This window comes from Rhopalosiphum maidis, chromosome 3, assembly GCF_003676215.2.
Source record: "Rhopalosiphum maidis isolate BTI-1 chromosome 3, ASM367621v3, whole genome shotgun sequence".
Taxonomy (NCBI): Eukaryota; Metazoa; Arthropoda; class Insecta; order Hemiptera; family Aphididae; genus Rhopalosiphum; species Rhopalosiphum maidis.
In genome coordinates this window covers 68,763,359-68,785,580 of record NC_040879.1, presented here as the reverse complement: position 1 = coordinate 68,785,580, position 22,222 = coordinate 68,763,359, and the positions used below count along the sequence as shown (strand labels likewise).

At 27.9% G+C, this 22,222-nt stretch overlaps 2 protein-coding genes across 2 annotated transcripts; both read left to right on the top strand.

Moving 5' to 3' along the window:
* The first annotated feature begins 425 nt into the window (after nt 1-425).
* Nucleotides 426-10,905, top strand: LOC113558071 (death-associated inhibitor of apoptosis 2-like). The gene is made up of 7 exons (XM_026963588.1): nt 426-530; nt 9,000-9,218; nt 9,317-9,497; nt 9,962-10,043; nt 10,260-10,455; nt 10,520-10,596; nt 10,680-10,905. Exons 1-7 carry the CDS (start codon nt 426-428, stop codon nt 10,903-10,905), a joined length of 1,086 nt encoding a protein of 361 aa, XP_026819389.1.
* Nucleotides 10,906-10,973: 68 nt separating this feature from the next.
* LOC113558072 lies at nt 10,974-18,704 on the top strand. Its single transcript, XM_026963589.1, has 9 exons — nt 10,974-11,039; nt 13,338-13,569; nt 13,626-13,757; nt 16,921-16,989; nt 17,401-17,500; nt 17,574-17,659; nt 17,735-17,928; nt 18,045-18,264; nt 18,667-18,704. Exons 1-9 carry the CDS (start codon nt 10,974-10,976, stop codon nt 18,702-18,704), a joined length of 1,137 nt encoding a protein of 378 aa, XP_026819390.1.
* The last annotated feature ends 3,518 nt before the right edge of the window (nt 18,705-22,222 follow it).

The following is a 22,222-nucleotide window of genomic DNA, read 5'->3' as shown; positions in this document are numbered from 1 at the left end:
TAATTTTTCCTATAATTTTAACATAAATATTTATATTTTAATAAATAAAATGTTGAGATCAAATAACATAAGCAATTTTAATATACAATGTGTCAATGCATTAATATAATATAAAAAAACTTATGTTTTTATTAATGTTATTATTATTAATTTTTGTTAATTTGTTATTCCTTCTTAAAATATGGTTGACTCTATTGGTAGTTCCTTTATTATAGCTCGATTCGCGGCTACAACATAATGTATTATATGCAGGTTATACACGTATAATCACCGTAGCCTTGATAAGAAGTCAGAAATCACGAACTAAGTATTATAATTAGTATTAGACAGTAGATATCGTATATCTTAGTCCGTGTTAGAAATTAAAATAATTATAGTGTGATAAATTAGTAAATAATAATTATTAATAAATGTAAAAAAAATTCATGACAATTTATGGCAAAATTAAAACCGTTTGCGGCCATAGCAGCACTCAAGTATACCGGCCGGAAGTTTCCCGGTATCCCGATGGACCGATCCGGCTCTGGATGGTAGGTATCTATAATCTATATTGTTTTTTAAAAACTAGTTGGTCATATGAAATATCTACCCATACACTAAGTATATATAACAGGTTAATTACCAAATTTTAAATTTTATTTACATAATAAATTAGTCTTACCAATTTACTGCCGAACTGCCAACGAAAAACTTGGTATAATGGAAAATTAGAATATCGAGAAAAATATTTACGTGATTAATTTTTATATTATTTAAGCGCAACATCGTGAGTTCGTGAACACCATGTGTCATATTATTATGAAGACGTGCACGGTGCACTCGTTGCGGTAAAATAAACGGCGAACGCGCGAATAACAATACGCTACACGCGTCTTGCAGTTATCGCAATTATTACACGACCAAAAATTTCCGTAACTGTGATATTTATAAATTTAATTATGTTGTGTTATAACCGTTCGGTTTCGATAAGAAAACGAGTAATGCGTTTCGTGTGTATTCATATTCCATAATTCCATGGTGCGGTACTGCGGTAGATTGTATGTGTGATTTTCAGCTTTTGTGTGCGCGGCCATCGCGGTCGATTGTAAAATGACATATATTATTTTATGAACTATAATATATAAAGTTATTTTTATTTTCTGATGTTCGTTATAATATTGCAATAGAACATAATAACATATATATAATATTATATCTATTCAATTCGTCATAAATCTATACGGCTCACAAGCTTTATGTATTTATTTATATATACACATTTTAATTTAAAATTTTTAAGAAATGTATATAATTAATAATTATACAAGTAGTCTACAGTCTTTAAATTGTATGTCTGTGTCATGGACAAATTATTATTATATCAATATGTTTTTATATTATAACATAATATATAAACCATGAATGGATAAAATGGATTATTATTCTAACTAAAACATTATTTAAAATTTTGCTTTTAACATTTCAAAAATAGTGTCATTAAGTTAAAAATATTTTGTTCTAAAACTAATTTATCTGAAATATTAATAAAACTTATAAATATCAATATTATTTTTAATTCCAATTTATATATTTCCAGAATATTCTCATTAATTTAAAGTTAAAATATTATATTTATAATTTAGTTAAAAACGTACAACAATGTTATATATTAAATATAACAAATAAAACATTCTTGAAATGTTATAACAAAATAAATTATAAAATATTCTAAATTTAACTTTGGTGAAATATTTTTAAAATATCAATATTCCGCTTCTGCTGTCTGGGATATTTCATAGAGAAATATATCAAAAAAAGAGTAATAGTTAAAATAGCTAATAGCTGGTTATGAGATTTTGAAAAAATTACAAGTTCGTCAATGTCAACATTTTTAATATTTTTCGTTTGTATAATGTATTGTATGTATTTTGTATATTTACTTAAAATAATCCCAGACCCAATTAGTGTAATACCTGCGGTTTAACCCTAATACTTGGGACTCCTACTCAGATGCGCCATTCAAAATATTATTCGTTTGCCATCATACATTGATTGTATGTATATGTTCGTATAAGAGGACGCAAAATCTGCATATGTTTTCTCCGTCTTACATAACAAATTTATGTTCAGCAGATCACGTTTAGGTCCGTTAGTTAAAAAAAAATAGAGTGAATTGACCTATTATGAAATTTGATGGTAAGAACTAGGGTTCGAATTTATATGTAAATACATAGCTTTACTGTAACTTGATGAATTCCTTTAGGTGAGTGATAAATTCGTTTCAAGGGATTTCGAATGAAATTAACTATATTTTATTTTACATATTTTGCCATAAGTACATGTTTTTACATATTTCTCAATAATTCCATTTTTCCTACATATTTTGTCAATTTGTTCATTTACGATTTTTTAATAATTATTATTTATATATAATTGTATTTTTCAACATAGACAATTTTCCATGTTTCCAAAAGTACAAAATAGTAACAAAATAATACCAATTATTAAACTTAATCTACGGTAGATATAACTTACTCCTTCAGACATAGTCAAAATACAATACTATCCAATAACATCAGTAGAGGCCGAAAGATCATTTAGTCGGTATAATGCAATTTTACGACAAAATCGAAGATTTTTGAATTTCAAAATGGCTGTTATCATAAATTGTAATCAAGATAATTAAATTTTTTTAGCTTTTTTATTTATATTCTATAATTTGTAACACCTTTTTTAAAAATAATAAAATTATTTAAAATATAATTTGTTTCATTAAAAACTCATATGAATATATTATATAATTAAATATTAAGGTGTCTCGCTACTGCCGTCAACTTGAGCTCAAATGACGTAAAGTTATGACAAAATTAAAATTAGTTTAAAATGTCTGATTTTGATACTGAAAAAAATTTTGAATTCTGCAGAAAATTGTCTATAGATCGTACGGAATACTTTGTAAAATTTAAATTTTATATTCTAATGAAGTGGTAATAAAAACTTGAAATATGAATTTTTTCAAATCATAATATTAAATTTAAAATAAAGATTAAAACCGAAATGTTTCGTTAATTTTGAAGTTTAAAGGTACAAATAGTTATTTATTTTTAATATGTTGGTCTTTGAAATATAATTAATAATAGATTAGGTATGTATAATAATGTCATGGATTTTGACTTATGAAACTATTGTTAATAAATACTGTTGTTTGTTAAACATTAGTATTTTAATAGTTGACAATATTATGATGATATTATATTATGAAGCTGAGTGGCGTAATAATGTGAATATCATTACATCCACCCTAGTTTTTTGGTATTATGTCCTCATAATATATTATTATTTTTACAATTTTAAGTTTGTCATAAAAAAAAAATTATATAATTTTATTTGGTTGATTGTTGGTTGTGAATTGAATAGTAAAATTGTCTCTGTAATTGATTAAATATTTTATATAATATAATATTAAATGAATAAATAATGGTTGATATAATTGATTAAATAATATTATTATAATATATTAATTATGTTTGTATAGTAAAAAGTTGATTAAATATTTTTTTTTTTTTTTTTTAAATAGTTTTATATAATATGAATAAAATTGATTAAATAGTTTTGATTGAATAGTGTTATATAATATAAATAAAATTGGTTAAATAGTTTTTTATTAAATGGTTTTATATAATATAAATGAAATTGGTTAATGGCTTTTTTTTTTTTATATTTATATAGATATATTCCTAATTTTGTTTGTTGGAATTTGTAGTTCGATATCTTCTTTTTGTTTTTTATTGTTATCTTTACCCTCTTTGGAATTTTTTGTGCACTTTCTTTATGCATAATAAATTGCGTGAGGTTCGAGAAGATACCGGCTAACATCTTCAGGCTCCATCCAAATGTTTGGTACAGGAGGGAGATATTAAGCCCTGTATTTAGTATGTTGGTTAATATTTTTTATGATGAAAAATACTCAAAGTAGTCCAGAGTTGCCAAGAGTGGAAAACCAGCCCCATATCTTGTAGAGTTTGTATTCCACCATTTTTCTAATGGACTTTTCGTCTATTAAGCTTTGTAATCTGAGGCCTTGATCCGTATAATCATATCCTAGAGATTGCCTAGCAATATTTTTTTGGGCAGTTTCGATCTCCTGATGAAATAGAAAGTTCTTTTGTAACGGACTCATTATCTCGTGACTGTAAATTCCTGCAACCATGAGATTCTCTGGGCTCTTGTAAGTCCGAGTCCATTTTGTTGAGGGTTTCAAATTTAAAGGTTTTTTTATTTCTCTCAGTGTCGGAGATATTCCAAACCATTCCCCTTCTAGTAAAAAGGATGATGGCAATATTATATTACAATCTATTTCAGTACCGTAGTTCTGTAGGGTATGGGTCTTGGGGGCCATGTAATAGGTTTTGTTTTCATGTATAACAGGTAATTCATTGAAGCAGGCTTTTAGAGTGTTAATTTCCACATCTACTGCTTTACATTTTAATAGGTATATTATCTCTCCTGCTTTTATGGCAGTATATCCTGGTCCTTCTCCCATGGCATATGCGAACTCAGAGATGCTATAAGAAGCTAAAGACAATTTTTGGATTAAAATTTTTCTTTCCAGCTCACATTGTTTTGTGAGGAGGTCTGCATACAGAGATGTAATTGTTGTCTTTAGAAAATTTTCAATATATACAAACTTAGTGTTTACATAAGCCATGAGGTCTGTGTTGTGTGGTAGGATTTGTTTTGTTAAGAAGTGATCCATGAATGTTACGTCTATTAAAATAAACAATTGTGGGTGTTCTGTTTGAATAACAGGTATTTCACACGCAAATGTTTTCTTAATCTTTTTTAGTGCAAAAACTACGTTTTCAGATTCCACCATATATGTATGTGTTTCTTGAAGAGATAGATTATGTCTATCTGTAATTATTACGGAAGCAGGTCCATCGTATAGCACATCAAAATCTGTTCTATCGCAGCTCTGTAGTATTTGATCATTAGACCAAATGACTTCGCCTTTGTAGGTATCAAGTCCATAGAACTCCGATAGCTTCAATCTAGTGCCAGTTGGCATTATTAATATGTTATCTTTGGTCTGGATGTTGGCCGTACCTTCTCCAAGGTATATTTTGTAGTTTCCTTGTACTACTACATTTTTCCAGCTGCCTCTGTCTGAAGAATAGGAGGCTCCTTGGCAATTGCCTTCTCTGTCTAGAGAACCAATTAATGTATGAGTGGCGGTAGTTGTATGATTTATTTGTAGGCCTGTGACTATTCCTCCCGTAGGGAATAAATATACTTGTTTTTGATGTAATTCTGCACATCTTGCACTTCCTAGTATTATTATTTCCGAAAAGAAACCTCCTTCTACTACCTGGGAGTCTTCGAAAATTGAACATCTAGTTATTAGGTAGTCGACCGATATAAGGCAGGACCTGTAGAATAGTGTTCTTATTTCGGCCCTTTGTAATAGTTTTATTCTCGGTACTTGTTTGGAAAGTGGAAGAGGTGGTTGTTCGCAATAGTCTATTTGGAGACTATTGAATGAAGTGATGCTTATTTTTGGCCCTGAACAATCGTAAGCTATGAAACAGTATATTTGAGAAGATGATGTAAGTGTGATCCATATAAATAATTTGAGAATGTTCATTTTGTAGATCTATATGAAAATATAAGTTTTTTTTTTAGGAAGAGAAAAAATTAATTAAATGTATATTATTTTTTTTTTTTTTATATATAGTCAATATAACATAGATGTTATTTTAAAAATCTTTTTTTTTTTTTTTTTTTATATTCATAACTCTTTTTCTTGTTTCTTTTTGTAATTCTCTTTTTTTTTGTTTCCTATTATTGTAACACTCTCTCTCTTTTTTTTTTTTTATTAGTTTCTCTTATTCCTTTTCTATTGTTTTCTATAAATCTTAAGTTTTTGTAATATACTATTTATAATAAAAATGGTGAATTTTATTGGTTGTTGTTGTTTTTGTTATGCTTTGTTACTCTATAAATGGATTTGTTTCTGAACTATATATTAATAGTTTAACGTATGAGTTATCTAATTTTTTGTTATTTTTTAAAATGTAATTATTTATAGAAAATCTTTTGTCTATATATTCATTAGTAATTTTATTTTTGATAAGTTTGTTTTGAATAATGCTGGACCTTGTGTTTTTTAATTCATCAATAAGCATAGGATCATTTTTTTAGTGACATTTCTTGATGTGCAATATTTTTAGTTGTTTTTTTATTTTCTTTAAACCTTTGCTCATAATTTTTTGGTGGTGATTAAATTCCTTTTGTGATTCCTTGTGGTGGTCTTTATAAAAGGAATAATCCTGTAGGTGATATAGGCCTTGTAGATCCATGATTTCTATAAATGATGAAAGGAAAAGTTGATTAAGTCATAATTAGTAATAAAAGATTGTTGTTTATTATTTTTTTATAGTATTTTTTTTTTATCTGTGATAATATGATTTGATTCGCCTAACATGAATAATGTCTTCAGTTGTTTTGTTATTCAATGTTAATTTTACTTTATAGTTTAGTTCTGTAATTTTTTTATTATTTTAAAAGGACCTCTATATTTTTGTACTAGTTTGGGAGATTTTCCCGCTTATAAAAATGGAAATTTTATTAGGACCTTATCTCCTGGATTAAAACTTATTATTCTATGTTTTTTATCATAGTGCTTTTTTTGAATAATTTGAGCTTTTTCTACTATCTGTGGTATTTTGTTCCTTATGTCATTTAATTCTTTTAATGATTTCAGCTATGACGAAGCTTCTAGGCTTGAAGGATCTATGTTATGCAAGCAAAGGAAGCTGTAGTTGACGGCATAGTCAAAATTCTGATATTGAAAATGAATCAGAAGATTGTAATAAATATTTATTGGATAAACTAATACATTGGGTTAGAGTATAAAATTCCCTTCTTAATATAATGAGTTTGGAGGGATTGAAGATACCTAAAGATGTACGTACACTAACGAGAACGCCTATTCATAGTAACCAAAAGCCTCAATCAATTGAGGAATTTTGCAATCCATTTATTTTTGATATTTTAAAAATGTTGAAAGATGGTTTGTATGTTAAATGTACATGGAATATTAATGTATCCAAAGCAGTGCCGTTATAATTTAGCGCCCGGAGCAAAATTAAAAATATTCGCCTTTCTCCATTAACTGACCTGTCTAACCTAACTTTTTGGCGCCCCTTAAAATTTTCGCTCAGGACACAGGCCCCCTTAGTCCCCTTTACGGCACGGCTCTGATTGAATGTAGATATATCAAATATTGAAATATTGTTTGTGATACTCCTGCAAAATCATTTCTTTGAAATGTTAAAAGCCACAATGCTTATTTTTGGTGCACATTATGCATATGCATTAAAGAATGAATATATTTACAAAATAGAATATTTTTTCATATAACAGATTCTAAATTGAGAACTGAAGAATTTTTTCCCAAATAATTTGATGACGACTATCATTAAACGGATAGTCTATTATTAAAACTTCCAATTAATATAACTGATGTTATGATGTATGCTTAGATTACATGCAAAATGTTTGCCTTAGAGTTACAAAAAGATTAATTGAAGTTTTTTAGTTAAAGGCAAAAAAGATATTAGATTAGAAAAAACAAATAAATAACGAATTAATAAAATTTAAGACCTTCTATGCCTTCTGAATTTTCTCGTTTGCTTAGGTCTATTGATGACATTAAATAACTTAAAGCAATTGAATAATGAAATTTTGTTATGTATACTGGTGCGATTGTTTTACGAGGTAAATTAAAGAAAGCTTTTTACAAACATGTTATGTAATTGGTATTTACTGTTCACTTTTTGGCATGTGCTGAAACTTGTAAAATACTTAAAAACATAGTTTCTCAATCATTAAAAATTTGTGACTGATTAAGCTACTTTGTACGGTCAACATTTCATATCTTATCACGTTCACAGTTTGATATATCCACCTAAATTTATCAATGTTACATGGAGCACTTGATAAATTTTGTGCGTTTAGGTATGATAATTACTAAGTGTTTGTTAGTTGACCAGGGCGGTCTCATGATGCCCGCATTTTTCGTTGCAGCATAATTGGTCAAACAATCATGAATAATAATAATAATAATAATCCATCATCAATCCTCCCTAATACTTGCTATATTCTTGGTGATGGTGCTACCCACTCGCTGAAGGCCTCATGATACCGTATAAAGATAATAGTAACACATTCAATTAATTTTTCGGCGTCCATCTTAAAAATATGAAGAAATTATAAAACGTCTGACTATAGTGACAATTGATAGTAGAATGACTAGAATTTACTAAGTATAACTAATACAAAAAAATTGTTAAATACGAAAATAAAATGTATTTTCATCCGTATCCGGTCCGGTGGTTTGATAACAAAATAAATGTGGATACCAAAAATATTTTTATTCATTTTATATGTTTTTCTGTTTGATTGAGGTGTATATTATGATTTTTGGGATCAAAAAATAACTTTCTGTTTTATCAAGGGTTTAATGTTATGTTAAATTATAGAAATCTGATAAGAGAATAATACAATTCCCGATTCCGCGCAGAGCACAATTCCGTTTTATCGAGGGTCCAAATAAGACAAATTTTACTGTAATATATGTATATTTATCTTTTTAATACTGTATTATACCACCACTTAGTTAGGTTAGTTATAAAAAACATTTATTAAATGCGGACTAATTGATATTTATGTTTTTCTTTACATATGCCTATTAATAGACGTTTAAGATGATTTAATGAGAGTTGACGTTTACAATTTCTAAGACCACTTGATATGGCTGAAGCTGGTTTTTTTTACTTAGGCAGTGATGATCAAGTGAGATGTAATAAATGCCTGAAAGAGTTTTTTGATTGGACACAGGGTGATGATCCGTTACATCTATATGCTAGTCTCTCTCCATATTGTCCATTTATTAATGAAATTGTAAGTAAAAATCTAATAAATTTAATATTTTTGTAATATTTTCTTTCTGTTTACAGTTGGCTACAATTAATGGTCGTTTAAAAACGTTTAATAACTGGCCTATCAGTTTTTTAAGACCTCTTAAATTGGCCGAAGCTGGTCTTTTTTACTTAGGCAGTGATGATCAAGTGAAATGTAATAAATGCAAAATAGAATTTATTGATTGGACACTGGGTAAAGATCCGTTACAACTACTCGCGCGTCTCTCTCCAAATTGTCCATTTATTAATGAAATTGTAAGTAAATATCTAATACATTTAATATTTTTGTAATATTTTCTTTCTATTTACAGTTGGCTACAGTTGATGGTCGTTTGAAAACATGTAATAACTAGTCCATCATTTGTTTAAGACCTCGTAAAATGGCTGAAGCTGGTTTTTTCTACACGGGCAATAAGGATTGTGTACAATGTTCTAAATGCTGTAAATCTTTTTATCCATGGAAAAAAGGTAATGTTCCAGTACTTGAACATCGTCGACATAATCCAGATTGTTCATATATTCAAGGATACGGAGGTAAATATGAAATAAATTAAATATTTTTGTAATTTGGTAAAGAATTAAAGTAATAGATTTTGAAGTAAATATTTTGTGTATTTAATAACAAAACTATAACTGAAAAATTATCGTGTAAAGAGAACTAATTTATTAATTACATAATTCTAACAAATTTCCATATTATTATAAATTTGATATTAAGATCAGCTCCGAATTTTAATATTTTTTTTTGAAAAATATTTTCCACTAATATATTATGTAAAAAATAAATAAACAAACATAATTTTTTTACGATTAATATTATAAAATTGTTAAAAACTTCTTTAATTTGATTATAAATCTAATTATATTTAATTATAAAGTAAAATTTTAAGAACATTTCATTTTTTATGATGTAAATTGACTCGGGTCTGATAAAAAAATGTTTATACTTCATTTTTTTACGTTACTTTAATCATTTTATAATTTATTCATATTGTTAGAAGCGAATAACATGAGTGGTCTTTATGATCCTTCAGTTTCTTATCTCCAGTCTACTGAACGGGCAAAAAGAATTGAAGGTTTGTTAAATTCTGAGAGTATTATACAAAAATTAAAACCTCTTAAAGAAAATATAATGGTCACCTTCAATGCACGTTTGGAAACATTTTATAATTGCCTGAGAACATTGAAACAAGATATTAATATTCTATCCAAAGCTAGATTTTTTTATTCAGGTGAAATTATAGTAATATTTATAATAATAATAGAACTTTGATTTAATGTTTAATACATTTTTAGGCAATGGTCAAACTGTGATTTTATGACTTGTTTCTTTTGTGCTGAAATCTTATCGCATTGGACTGATGACGATGAACCGTGGACAGAACATGCCAAATGGTCGAAAACTTGTAGTCATCTTTTATTAAATAAAGGCAAAAGCTTTGTGGACCAAGTATATGACGTGGAAAATGACGTCATAAAATCCAACCAACTGGTAATTAAATAATTTTATTAGTTTAGAAATAATATTGAAAAATTACCTTACACTTTATTTGTAGAAGTTATTCAAGGTGATTACGGAACAGAAAAATACGTACATTCTCGAAACTAAAATGAAAATACAGACAACAAAAAAGTATGTTTCATTGAATCAGTACAATTAGTTTAACATATATTTTTTAACATTAAAATAATTTTTTTAACATTTTGTTTTTATAGACATAGTAATAGGTTACAAATTACTAAAACTTTATCTGGTAAAAACCAACAGCATCTTTCTCAAATGATAGATCCTAATTATGTACCAGATTGTATACTTTACAAGATTTGCTATAAGGAAAAAATTAAAGTGATTTTTGTCCCTGTAGTCATGCGATTGCCTGCATTGAATGCGCTTTTTCATTCGAACCTTGCACTTTATGTATACATCCATTCTCAAATGTAGTAAGAATATATTTATTTATGGATACAGTAAATGATAAAGATCTCAAACTGGTCCCGTGCAGTTCCAAAATGTCTTCCAACAACACATTAAATCTTATGATTTGCAAAGTGTGTCATCAAGAAGAAATGGCAACGGTATTTTTACCATGTAGACATGTCTACACTTGTGTTAAATGTGCGAAAGAAATGGATGACTGCCTTAAATGTACGGAAAATGTATTTTCCTTTATTCAATTATACTTATAATTTATATTTTTATATTAATAATACTTATATCACTTGTGTGTATGAAATAATTTAGGAATTAGGGTCAGTTAAAATTCAGATTCCTCCACTGGCCATGTTTCCCATCTAGTAAGTACTGGTTGCGATGGTAATGATATAGTGGGCGCAATTTCTTTAAAAACATTTTTTCGTTTATTTTTTCTTAGTAGTTACGGTTTTAAAAAGTTATTGTAAATCGTCTGGTACACCTAATTTACTATTGTTTTCTTTATTTAATTGAAACTGGAAACACAAGTGGTGTAATTTATTATCTCCAAATTCTATATTTTCCACTTAATCGTTTTCAGAAATAGACCATTGTTTTGGATCTAGTAAGTCAAGACTGTAGTGTAATTCTATATGATTGTATATATTCTCCTTTTGATATTTTGCATTTTGACTGTTTACATGTGTTGAATTGATTGTTATCATCCGATTGATTTCTTAAATTATTTAACAAACCTCTATAATATAGAGTCAAGCCTACCTATAGTATATAGCCAACTAGGCTTGTATTAATTTATTTTACATTTCTATTTTGAATGGGAACATTTTTATAACTATTTCATTCAATATCTAATGAAACATCGGCTAGTTCATGTCCAGGTTTGTCTACCATCGAATCAAATACTCTAATTGTTATTATAATAGCTTTGTCGGTTTCTACAATAGTGATATTATGCCTTTGCAAGTACTCTGATAATTTTTCTAGTACATCAAAAGCGTCTGTCATTGAATTAAGATTACTAACAAATTTGATGCTAGAGATTGTTTATTTCAACCCGTTGTATTTCTTTCTTTCTTTTGAACCCCTTGTTAAATCGGTTGAAGCAGATTTAAAATGTTAACAAAGAACTGAAAAATTATTTATGAAGCAACAAACAGACAAAAATCTTCCCATTTAAAATGTTTTTTTCCAAATAACTTGTTACTTATCTTAACTCATTTTGGTGATTGGTGATATAAATAATACACTATATTATCCATAAATATTTTAAAATGATTTATAACTTTATTTTTCTAACGTTATTTATAGCAAGCTCTTAACGGCGATTAGAGTAATGTCCAATAATGAAGTTTGGAATCATTTTTTTTAAGTTTAATTGATACTCCCATAAGTTTTTCCCCGATCATTACGAAAGCTCCACCGCTTTTTATCTGTTTTTTCAGATTGTTGTAATAAATCTGTATAAATCTGGCTTTGAAATACGTAATTTTTTTCACCAAATAATTCTAATTGCATTATTTTTTAACATACTATACATCACGACTTATTATTTTCTACAATCTACAATAAATCAATTATATGATGATTTAAAACTGTTACACTGACTTTTATTCGAGCCGGTTGAATTTTTTGGATTCGAATCAGAATTTTGATTGTTTTCGACGATCGTTTCAGCAGATTCTAATGCTGCTTTTTTTATTAGGCTATTTTGTTTCTGAATAATAGCTCAGATGTTCATTGATCCAATTTAATATAAACAAACTCATAGTTTTTATTATATTAAACACATACGTGGCATCAGTGGCGACTATCCTTAAAAATATAGGTGTAGCGAAACATAAGAAGTAACCCTCAATAATATTCATCCATACACTGAATAGTTTATTCAACATGTTAAAAAAATAATAGTTACTATTATACGATTAAAATATTCCAAAGTATAAGTATTTACTTACGAAAAATTACATAGACAACCCACCCCACCCACCTCTAATTAAAGGTGTAGCAGACGCTACACCTCTACTATAGGACAGCCGCCACTACGTGGCATATTACGCATATAATACACATATGCTAAGTCGCTGACCGCGAATTAATTTGTGTCTGTTAGTGATGTTTGTAATTGGTGTAATAAACTATATTATTCTATAAAACAAAAAGTTTTGAGGATAAAACATAATAAACTAGTTGAAAGTTATTTTTCTCCGAGAAAGCAAAAGCGCATCAAACAATTACAATAGACAAAAAAAATAATAGAGCCATAAGAGAGATAAAAAGATTGAAAAATGCATTAAATGATGCACATCTTCAGATGCAAAATATTTCGGATATATCTTTACACCAGTCATTAGCTAATTCTGGTATAAGTGTTATGCAGTGTGAACTAGTTAAAGACATTAATTTTTTCTAATTATTTAAAAAGAAATTTTCTGAGAAAACAGAATACCAAAAAAAAGGGTATACTTGTTTTAGTTGAAATCTTTTTAAGACGAAATATAGCTGTAAATAGTAGAACCCTCACATATTCTGGCCTTGAAGATTTTGTAAATGAAATTAAAAAAAATTGTAAAGACACTGATAAAGCCGATCATGGACTTGTGCTGATGTGGCAAAGCTTAGCAGAACATTTTACTCAACCTATTGCAGTTTTTGCTTCAAAAGGACCAGTCAAAGGTGATATATATCTATTTGAATTATATTTGCTTAAATTCAATATTTTATACCAACAGGTATTGATTTAGCAAAGCTAGTCATTAAAGCAATATTGTTACTTGAGGATGCTGGTGGTCAAGTTGTTGGGCTTACGTGTGATGGAGCAAGTACCAATAGATTTATGTGGAAAGAACTAGAGATATGTTCAAGTATTGAAGGATTTAAAAATTATTTTATAACACACGTTAAGTTTTTGTATAGCATTGGAATAGGAAAAATAATATAGATGTTATAGATTACGGTTCTAAAATTTCACACAAGGAGTGTTCATTCGTAGTTCTACATGCTTATAATAATGCCATTATGAGAGGATCCATTTATTTGATATAGTTGTGCAACCAGTATATCTTAAACCGTGATTCTAACAGCGGTCTTAACATAAATTATATATTGTGATTATTATTATATCTACACTGAGATAGATAACAACTACTAGAGCGCCGACTCGCTATGTCCATAATGTAACAAAAAACGAGCTGTATCGAATACCGTTACTCCCACCACCGAATGGCAAATTATTTAAATGCACATTACTGAACACTGGATTTTATTAAACTTTAACTTAACGTTTTACAGTAATAAAATGATCGTAACTGAACGAATTTGGTATCAAAATTTTTATCTTGATGTTGGCTTTATATTGATATATTTTAATATGAATTATTTATAATTTAAAAAGAGAAATTAGTAAATAAATGATTATACTAGAAAAAAATTATTTTCATAACAATATCCTGGAACGCTTTTTCCAAATGTTGTACAATTAATATAATTGATTTTGAAACATTAATTAATTTACCTTAAACTAACTTTGTAAATGTTAAATTATTTATATAACTATGGTCAAATTGATTTTCCATTAACATACTTATACAAAAGTCACACACCACTTTTGACATAATACTTCTAACAATGTAACCGGAAATGTAATTTAATATTTCATTAACATATTCTCCTAAATGTATATTTATTCAGTTGATCTAAAAATATGTTAATGTCATTTTCATTTTCTGAATCAGATTCTGAATATGTTGTTTCATTTTGTACAAATTCTATGGCTCTATGCTTATTTTTTCCTTTTGAAAAGGAAATTCTAGAGTTTAATATATCAAACTTTTAAAAGTTCATATTTTAGTATGAACTACTTATATTAAGTTATATTCAGGAGTCAGGGGTTATAGTGGGAACTCAGTTACCCTTACCCTACCTCTAAATGTGGATAAAAAGCGTTCCCTTTCACAAATTATTCGTAAGGTATGGCAGAACGCTCCAATTATAACCAGGTTACAACATTAATGCTGTATTGCTGTGTAATTTTAATTATAGAAATGTATTAAATTTAATAGTTCAGTAAAATGTGTCACATTTCAAAAAAATTGATTTTGAATCAAAGTAACCGAATCATCCTATCCCTATAGTTACGTGTATAAACTACGAGTTTTTGCCATTCGGTGCTGGAGTAACGCTCAACGCGACAACTCGTTTTTCGGAACAGAGTCCGCACTTCAGTAGTTGTTATCTATCTCGGTGTATATCTATGGTGTTAAGACCGCTATAACCTCAAAATATTTTCTTTTTCATTCCCGTATGATAAGCACAAATGGCCTATCCATTCTTTATTATTTATGGTTTCGCCACTGACTCGATTAGTCCACAGACGACAATGCTACCAGATTGATACCATATCGAGGTTGGGAGTTGGTCGGGCGATGTAGGCAGTAACTATACAGAATATAACAATCAGAATGGACACTGATAAAAAAGTATACAGGCAGCATAGGACGGCGGCCTAAGACAGTTATTGCAGGTCCGCAGTAGGGCCAGATCCTTAACAGCTTGACTTTTTAATTACGAAAAATAAATATGGGATACTTTTATACGATAAAATAATGTTATCTTAATTTTCAATATCAGCTATAATTTCTTATCAAAGGGCAGAACTCTTATCTAGGGGGTCGAACTGTACCATTCCATATTTATCATACCTAATTCGATGCTACCAAATATACAAACGTTAAAATTACATATTTTCCCGGATACTTGCCCCTACTGCGGACCTGCAGTAGTTGCTTCTCTATTATCAGCCCGCCGCCCAGAAGTGTCCTATCCCTGGTAACTACAACAGTTTTCCTCGGCACAATCGTTTTGCAGGTCGTTTTCCAATCAGCTTGTTCCGTAACGGCGTCCAACCCTCCGACCGTACTTCACACTGTCAACAACACACACCGCCATTATACCGCAGGCGTGTACTCATAATAGGTACTAATTTATGTATAACGTTGTAGTCAACAGTGTGCGTATTTAATCACGTCGTGTGCTCATTGTCGTCGTTCAGGCGAATATTATAATAATATTATTATTACTGGGATAATTTATACATAAGTATGATTATAATAATATATTATTGAATATCATGTAGATAAAATATTAATCGCATTTTTGTTTTTTCTCAGCGCCTGAGCTGCTGCATTTTCGTGTACGCCGCTAATTCATTATTCAAAACTTCGAGACAGCCATTTCAGGTAAGAATAACTATGTATAATATTTTATGTGTATTTAACATTGGTATGATATTTTATGAGTGTTACAGTGTACAATAATGTAGTACAACCAGGGCCTGATTAACCAATTGGCTGAGTAGGCTACAGACTAGGGCGCCGATCAGCCAATGTTAAATTAGGGGCGCCACAAAATAATTTTTTAATAATACTAGAGCGCCAAATCAACCCTAGCCTACTGGCGATCAACTCCTTAATCAGGCTCTGAGTACAACCGTAGCGACATACTCAAATTCGAAAAATTCATGGTTATTTTCAATTTGTTTTAAAGCATTATGTATAGATAATGATCTGTAATCATACAACTGTAGTTTTTAAATTTGTAAAATCATTAAATCATGTTGCTAAGTTCATCGTTTCAAACCTCTTAGGTTGTAACTATTAATATCTACATTAACATTAATCCTTACAATTATTGTTTAGTATAACTGCTATTTAATTTTAAAATACCTCCTATTGATTACATGCAAAAATTATAAATCAATTATAATTATTGAAATGTCACAATATTATAATGATCTATCTATAGCTCAAATTTCAACCACATAAAAAACTTACAATTAGAAAAATTAAAGTTTTGTATCTATTATTAAATTGATGGTCATTTTTACTAGTAATATGTAAAAATTATGCACACATTGTAAATATTATTTTGTTTAAACAGTTCTAAGTGGAGCTAGTATTTTGTTGACAATTTTCTTTCTAAGATATTTTAACATTTAATTTTAAAACTCTTTTCTGTAACTGTTAACAGAATACAATTGCATCAATATGAATCCCGACAATCATGTATGGCCTAAATGGAAATCTTGTCGATTTGTAGGTAAGTGTACGAATAAACATGAAAAGCCATCATATTGCGAGTAATCTACTATATATATATCTACTCTATATACTTTAATAATAATTTTATTTCAAGTATTAATAAGATGGCTATGATAAAATAGTAACATGTTAAACATTGAAAAGATGATAATCTTTTTAATATTTCAATTCAATTAATATATAATAAATTACAGAGAAATAGTATGTGTGTATCTGACTATAGAGCTATTTAAAACAATAATAGTTAAAAATATTGACATTTTTAAAACATGATTTTTTGATGGTATTTGTAAAATAACTGTTATGATTTTTATTAATAAATTATGTAAAATAATAAAATAACAGTATATTTTAAAATATTATAACATTTAAAAATTAATGATAATGATATAATCTCTATTATCCTTAGAAAAATTTGATGATGAATTTCCTGCTCTAACTTTTAAAGTTGCAACAAGTAGTAAATATCGACAAGAACATCAAAATGTTCAACAAACATTGACTAACAAGTACATTTTTACAAAATTAAGTTATAATAATAACTTTTAGATTTTATTTTTAATTTATGTTATTTATTTTCAGACCAATTACACATACAGCTTCAAATTTAGCTAAAAATGTGAATAAAATACATTCAAAAGTATCAACAAATAAACCACCTGAAGAAGGTAAGAAAATAACCACATAAAATTATGCTTATTTATGTTATGATATGTAAATTTATTTTTCATTTTTTTTCAAAGATTCATTAAGACTGATAACTGAAAATAAAAAGCTTGTCAAAAAAATTAATTCACTTGAAACATCAGTGAATACACTTTGCAAACAATTAAAAAGGCAAGAAAATAAGAATTCTAAGCTTATTGACGAATTTAATATGATGTGGTTGGATGACGAGAATTATAAATGTCTTATTTGTTTAGAAGTATTCATAAGGGTAAGAATTAAATAATTTTCAAAAAATGTATACATAAATAAAAATCAATTAAAAATTAAAGATCTAGATGTTTTAAGAATATAACTTAATTTAGTATTATTTTTATTTTGATTTAGCCAATATTGCTGGGTTGCTCACACATGTTTTGTGAATTATGCATTGATAAATGGTTAATGATAAATAAGCGGTGTCCAATATGTTATGATGCAATACAAAATTATGTATATTGTTTAAGTATGGACAACTTCATCAAAAAACTTATGATAAGGATGCCAGATAAAGTCCAAAAGAAGTTTAAGAAATTAGAAGAATCCCGAGCTAAGGATAAACCAAAAAGTAAAACTAATTATATTTGATTTTGATATTGGTTAAATTTATATATTACTTTTACCTATATTATTTTGTATTATTCTTTTCCCAAATATTTTTCATAATCACACTCAAATTGGAAAAATCTCATTTAATTGTCTCACTATTTTCCGTCTTTTCTAGTGTTCTCTAAAGACCTCCTTTAGGTTATTTCTTCAACGTTTTGTTCTTGAAATGTTCAGTAATACTCATATTCTATTTAATTATCATGTGAACAAACACTATTGTCAAACATTTGAAAGTACAGTAGCACTGGTTCGTGAAGTCAAGAAACATGTTTGACAACAATGTTTGTCCTAGTGTGGACCTGGCTTAATAAATAAATAAATTTAATATTTAATATTGTACAAAATTGTTTAATTATTATAGGTGTACAACTTCGTGCTGAGCGTGGCAACTCGAGTTGATAAGAATTGCATTAAGTGGACACGTTTCAATCTAATTTTTGTTTTTTATTACATTTTTAACACATATTATACTACATATTCTATATTATTTTTAATTATTATTATTCCTATACTCATAATAAAATTAGCAACTTAGTTGTATCATGACTTATGATTAAATATCAATAATGGGTCGTGTGGTTGTAAGCTACATTAAAAATTTTTGTGACCATTTATTATAATTAGGGCTAGGATTTCTATGCATTAAAAAATTGTAAAATATGCATTTTATTTACCAAAATATGCAAAAACAATTTTTTTTAAATATTTGTTAATATTATTACATGATATTATTACATTTAATATTAATTAATATTAGTACTTATTAGTTATTGTTATTATTTGCCATAATTAAATTATGTTTTTTTAAATTTTCAACTGCGAAAACTACCAGTGATTAAATCGAAGATTTATATTAGTTGAAACTCTATTCCACATCACACAATGTTGTTGGAGCATATTTAAATGACGTGATTTATCCCGGATTAAAAGTAATATTAACATTTTTTTCTTTCGTTTTATATTCACGGTTCACCATTTATAATGTTATACATTTTTAAAAATATTTTATTCTTCTTTAGTATTAAGTACATTTTAGTTTAGATAGGTTGTATATTTACGATAATTCGACAAATAAACCAATAATTATAGACATTCATTAAGTAAATACCATTTAAAATTAACAAGATTCTCAAGGATGTAGGTATATATATGCAATTATATGCATTATGTTTAAAATATGCAAAATAAAAATTGTACTATTTAATTGAGAATAAACCAAATCGTGGATATACCTGACAATCAATCAATTTAGATTTAAGGAAAAAAACATGCAAATGCATTGAAATTCTAGCCCTAACCATAACTTTTGGTCTGTTTCCTTTTCATCTATGTGATAAACTATGTTGTACCCCACCTCAATATTATATTTATTATAACAAAATGTTATGTCAAATGCCTAAGGCATATGCCGGTAGTGTTGTAGAGATCCGGTCAATAGGTTCGGTGCAAATGGATAACACAGTTTTGTTTTATTTAGTAAATAACACTTAGTCACAGATGACTATGTTACAAAGAAGACATTTTTATAAATATGTATACAGTAAGATTCTGATGAAGTCACTCTTTTTAGCCATTGACTAAAAAGTATGGCAATCATTACAATGTATTTTTTCATTACAATTGCATGAATAAAATTTAAAACATTACAAATTACTAATTATTACATGTCTTACTTACCAAATTTAATAGTAAAAAATGTCAGTACTTATACTTGCAATACTAATACATTAATTGGTTGGAAAATAATATTAGTTTGGATAATATAATATGTATATTAGTAACAGGGTTCAATTAAATACATTTTTCCAAATTATTTTATTTTAATCTTAGTTTTACAAATGTTTTTGTTATAAGTGTTATAAGAACTAGTTTATGTGGTCTTTCTTATGAACACATTTTCACAATTTAAGTCTGAGAAAATGTTGTTATTTAAATAATACATATTAACAGTATGGAAAGTTATCTTAATATCTAGACCAAATATATGCAAAGATTTAAAATTATCAATTAAAAACAAAAACATTTTGTCAGTCTTAAATTATTTTGAAAATTGAATTGGATGCTGAAATCAATCCACCTTTATTTTTAAATTTACAAATTTTGAAAAAGATACAGATTTGCAACAGTCATATTCATTGTTTTGTGTAAAAGAGCCATTTTTCAAGAGCTGCAGCATAAATTAATTTTTCTCATTATTTATTCAGCTATAAAACACAATGTAACACTTTCACTGCCGCTGACATACTATATGAGTTTTAATAATTACAGAAAACTTTATCAATATAGAAAAAAGTTCATTATGTAGATAAAAAAAAAAATAACAAATTTTATTATACCAAAACCTTGTTTTTACCTTCATTTGGCTGGTTGTTATGGTTGATTAAAATTTGTGTTGCAAGTAATGCATTCCAAAATGGCAAAATGTGATCAAATATTTTTGCGCGCACTTGACGCATTTATAAGGTTCAACACTCACTGACACTTTATAATAAAGTAGGAATGATGGCCGTTTTACGTATAATACATTGAAACCAATATGTGTGCGAGAGAAAGAGACAGACAATGTGCGGTCTTATTTACCATATTATATTATATTATATTACAGTAGAATCAGTGGCGGATTAAGCAATTTGCCGCCTACAAGCAGGACGTTTGTCGCTGTCTCAAATTATAATATAATAATATTTTAAATACATTTTATTTTTCAAGTGCAGAAAATTTGCCGCTCCAATCACCTGATTATTTGTTTTACCTGTAGGGTAACCCGACGCTGAGTAGAATCTCGGACATCTCCAACAGATATCAGACCACGATACTGCCGGATTAACGAAAACGGTGAATTAATGAAAGTTCGCATAAAAAAGCATAAAATGACACTAAATGAACACGCACAACACTCCAACGTCAACTGAACAAAAATAAAATATCTAATAGGTTTGTTCGGATTTAATCTGTTATTAGTGTTATTACTTATAGTTTTATCTGACGCTTTATCGTTTGCGATAGTAACTTTATAAATAAACACATATCGGATTATTGGTCGTATCGGACTATCGAACGGCCGAATTTTCGAGATTCTACTGTATATAATATAATATTAAATGTCTATGGTTATACGTTATACCACTCCTTAGATCATAATATATTTGTAATATTATGGATGGAGCCACGGCGTATATTTTCGTCACCGACATGAGCCACGGGTCTCTTTATACCGCTTGATATGCGCACGCATACGCAAATCATTCGTACGTTTGTTTGTTTTTTATGATAGTTCAATTTGTTAGCAAGTTACTATATTATAATAGTTATGCTCATAACCTGCTAAAAAATTGAAAAATCGTAAAAAATCAGCATACGAACACAGATAATGTTCTTAGTTTCTTACCATCAAGTTTCATAATAGGTCGATTCACTCTAATTTTTAAACTAACGGAGTTAAATGTGATCTCCAAAGCGTAAATTTGCAAAGTTACGTACTCGACGGAGACAACACATGCAAATAGGTGTCCTTTTAAGAAGAATAAACTACGGTAAAATTACACCTTTTCTAAAAGTCGATATTATTTAAACTGTGGCAAAAAAAGAATTAACATTATTAATTATTATACAATCTGCGACAAAACCGATAAGATACATTATACAAACTGCGGCAATTCGTTTTATTTATATAATATTTATCCCATGTTAAATAACCATTAATTTTTTAATTATATTTAAATTTAAATTTAAAATTAAAATTGTTCAGCACTATTAATTGTTTGCCGTTTTGGCTAAATATTTTTGTAAGTTCCATATTAAATAAAATATTAAACGACACAACACGTACTAAATAGAATTACCACTTGTGAATTGTGATAATCTTTTACTCATAAAACAGCCGATATTTAATTTATTGCGTTAAAACTTAAAAATAA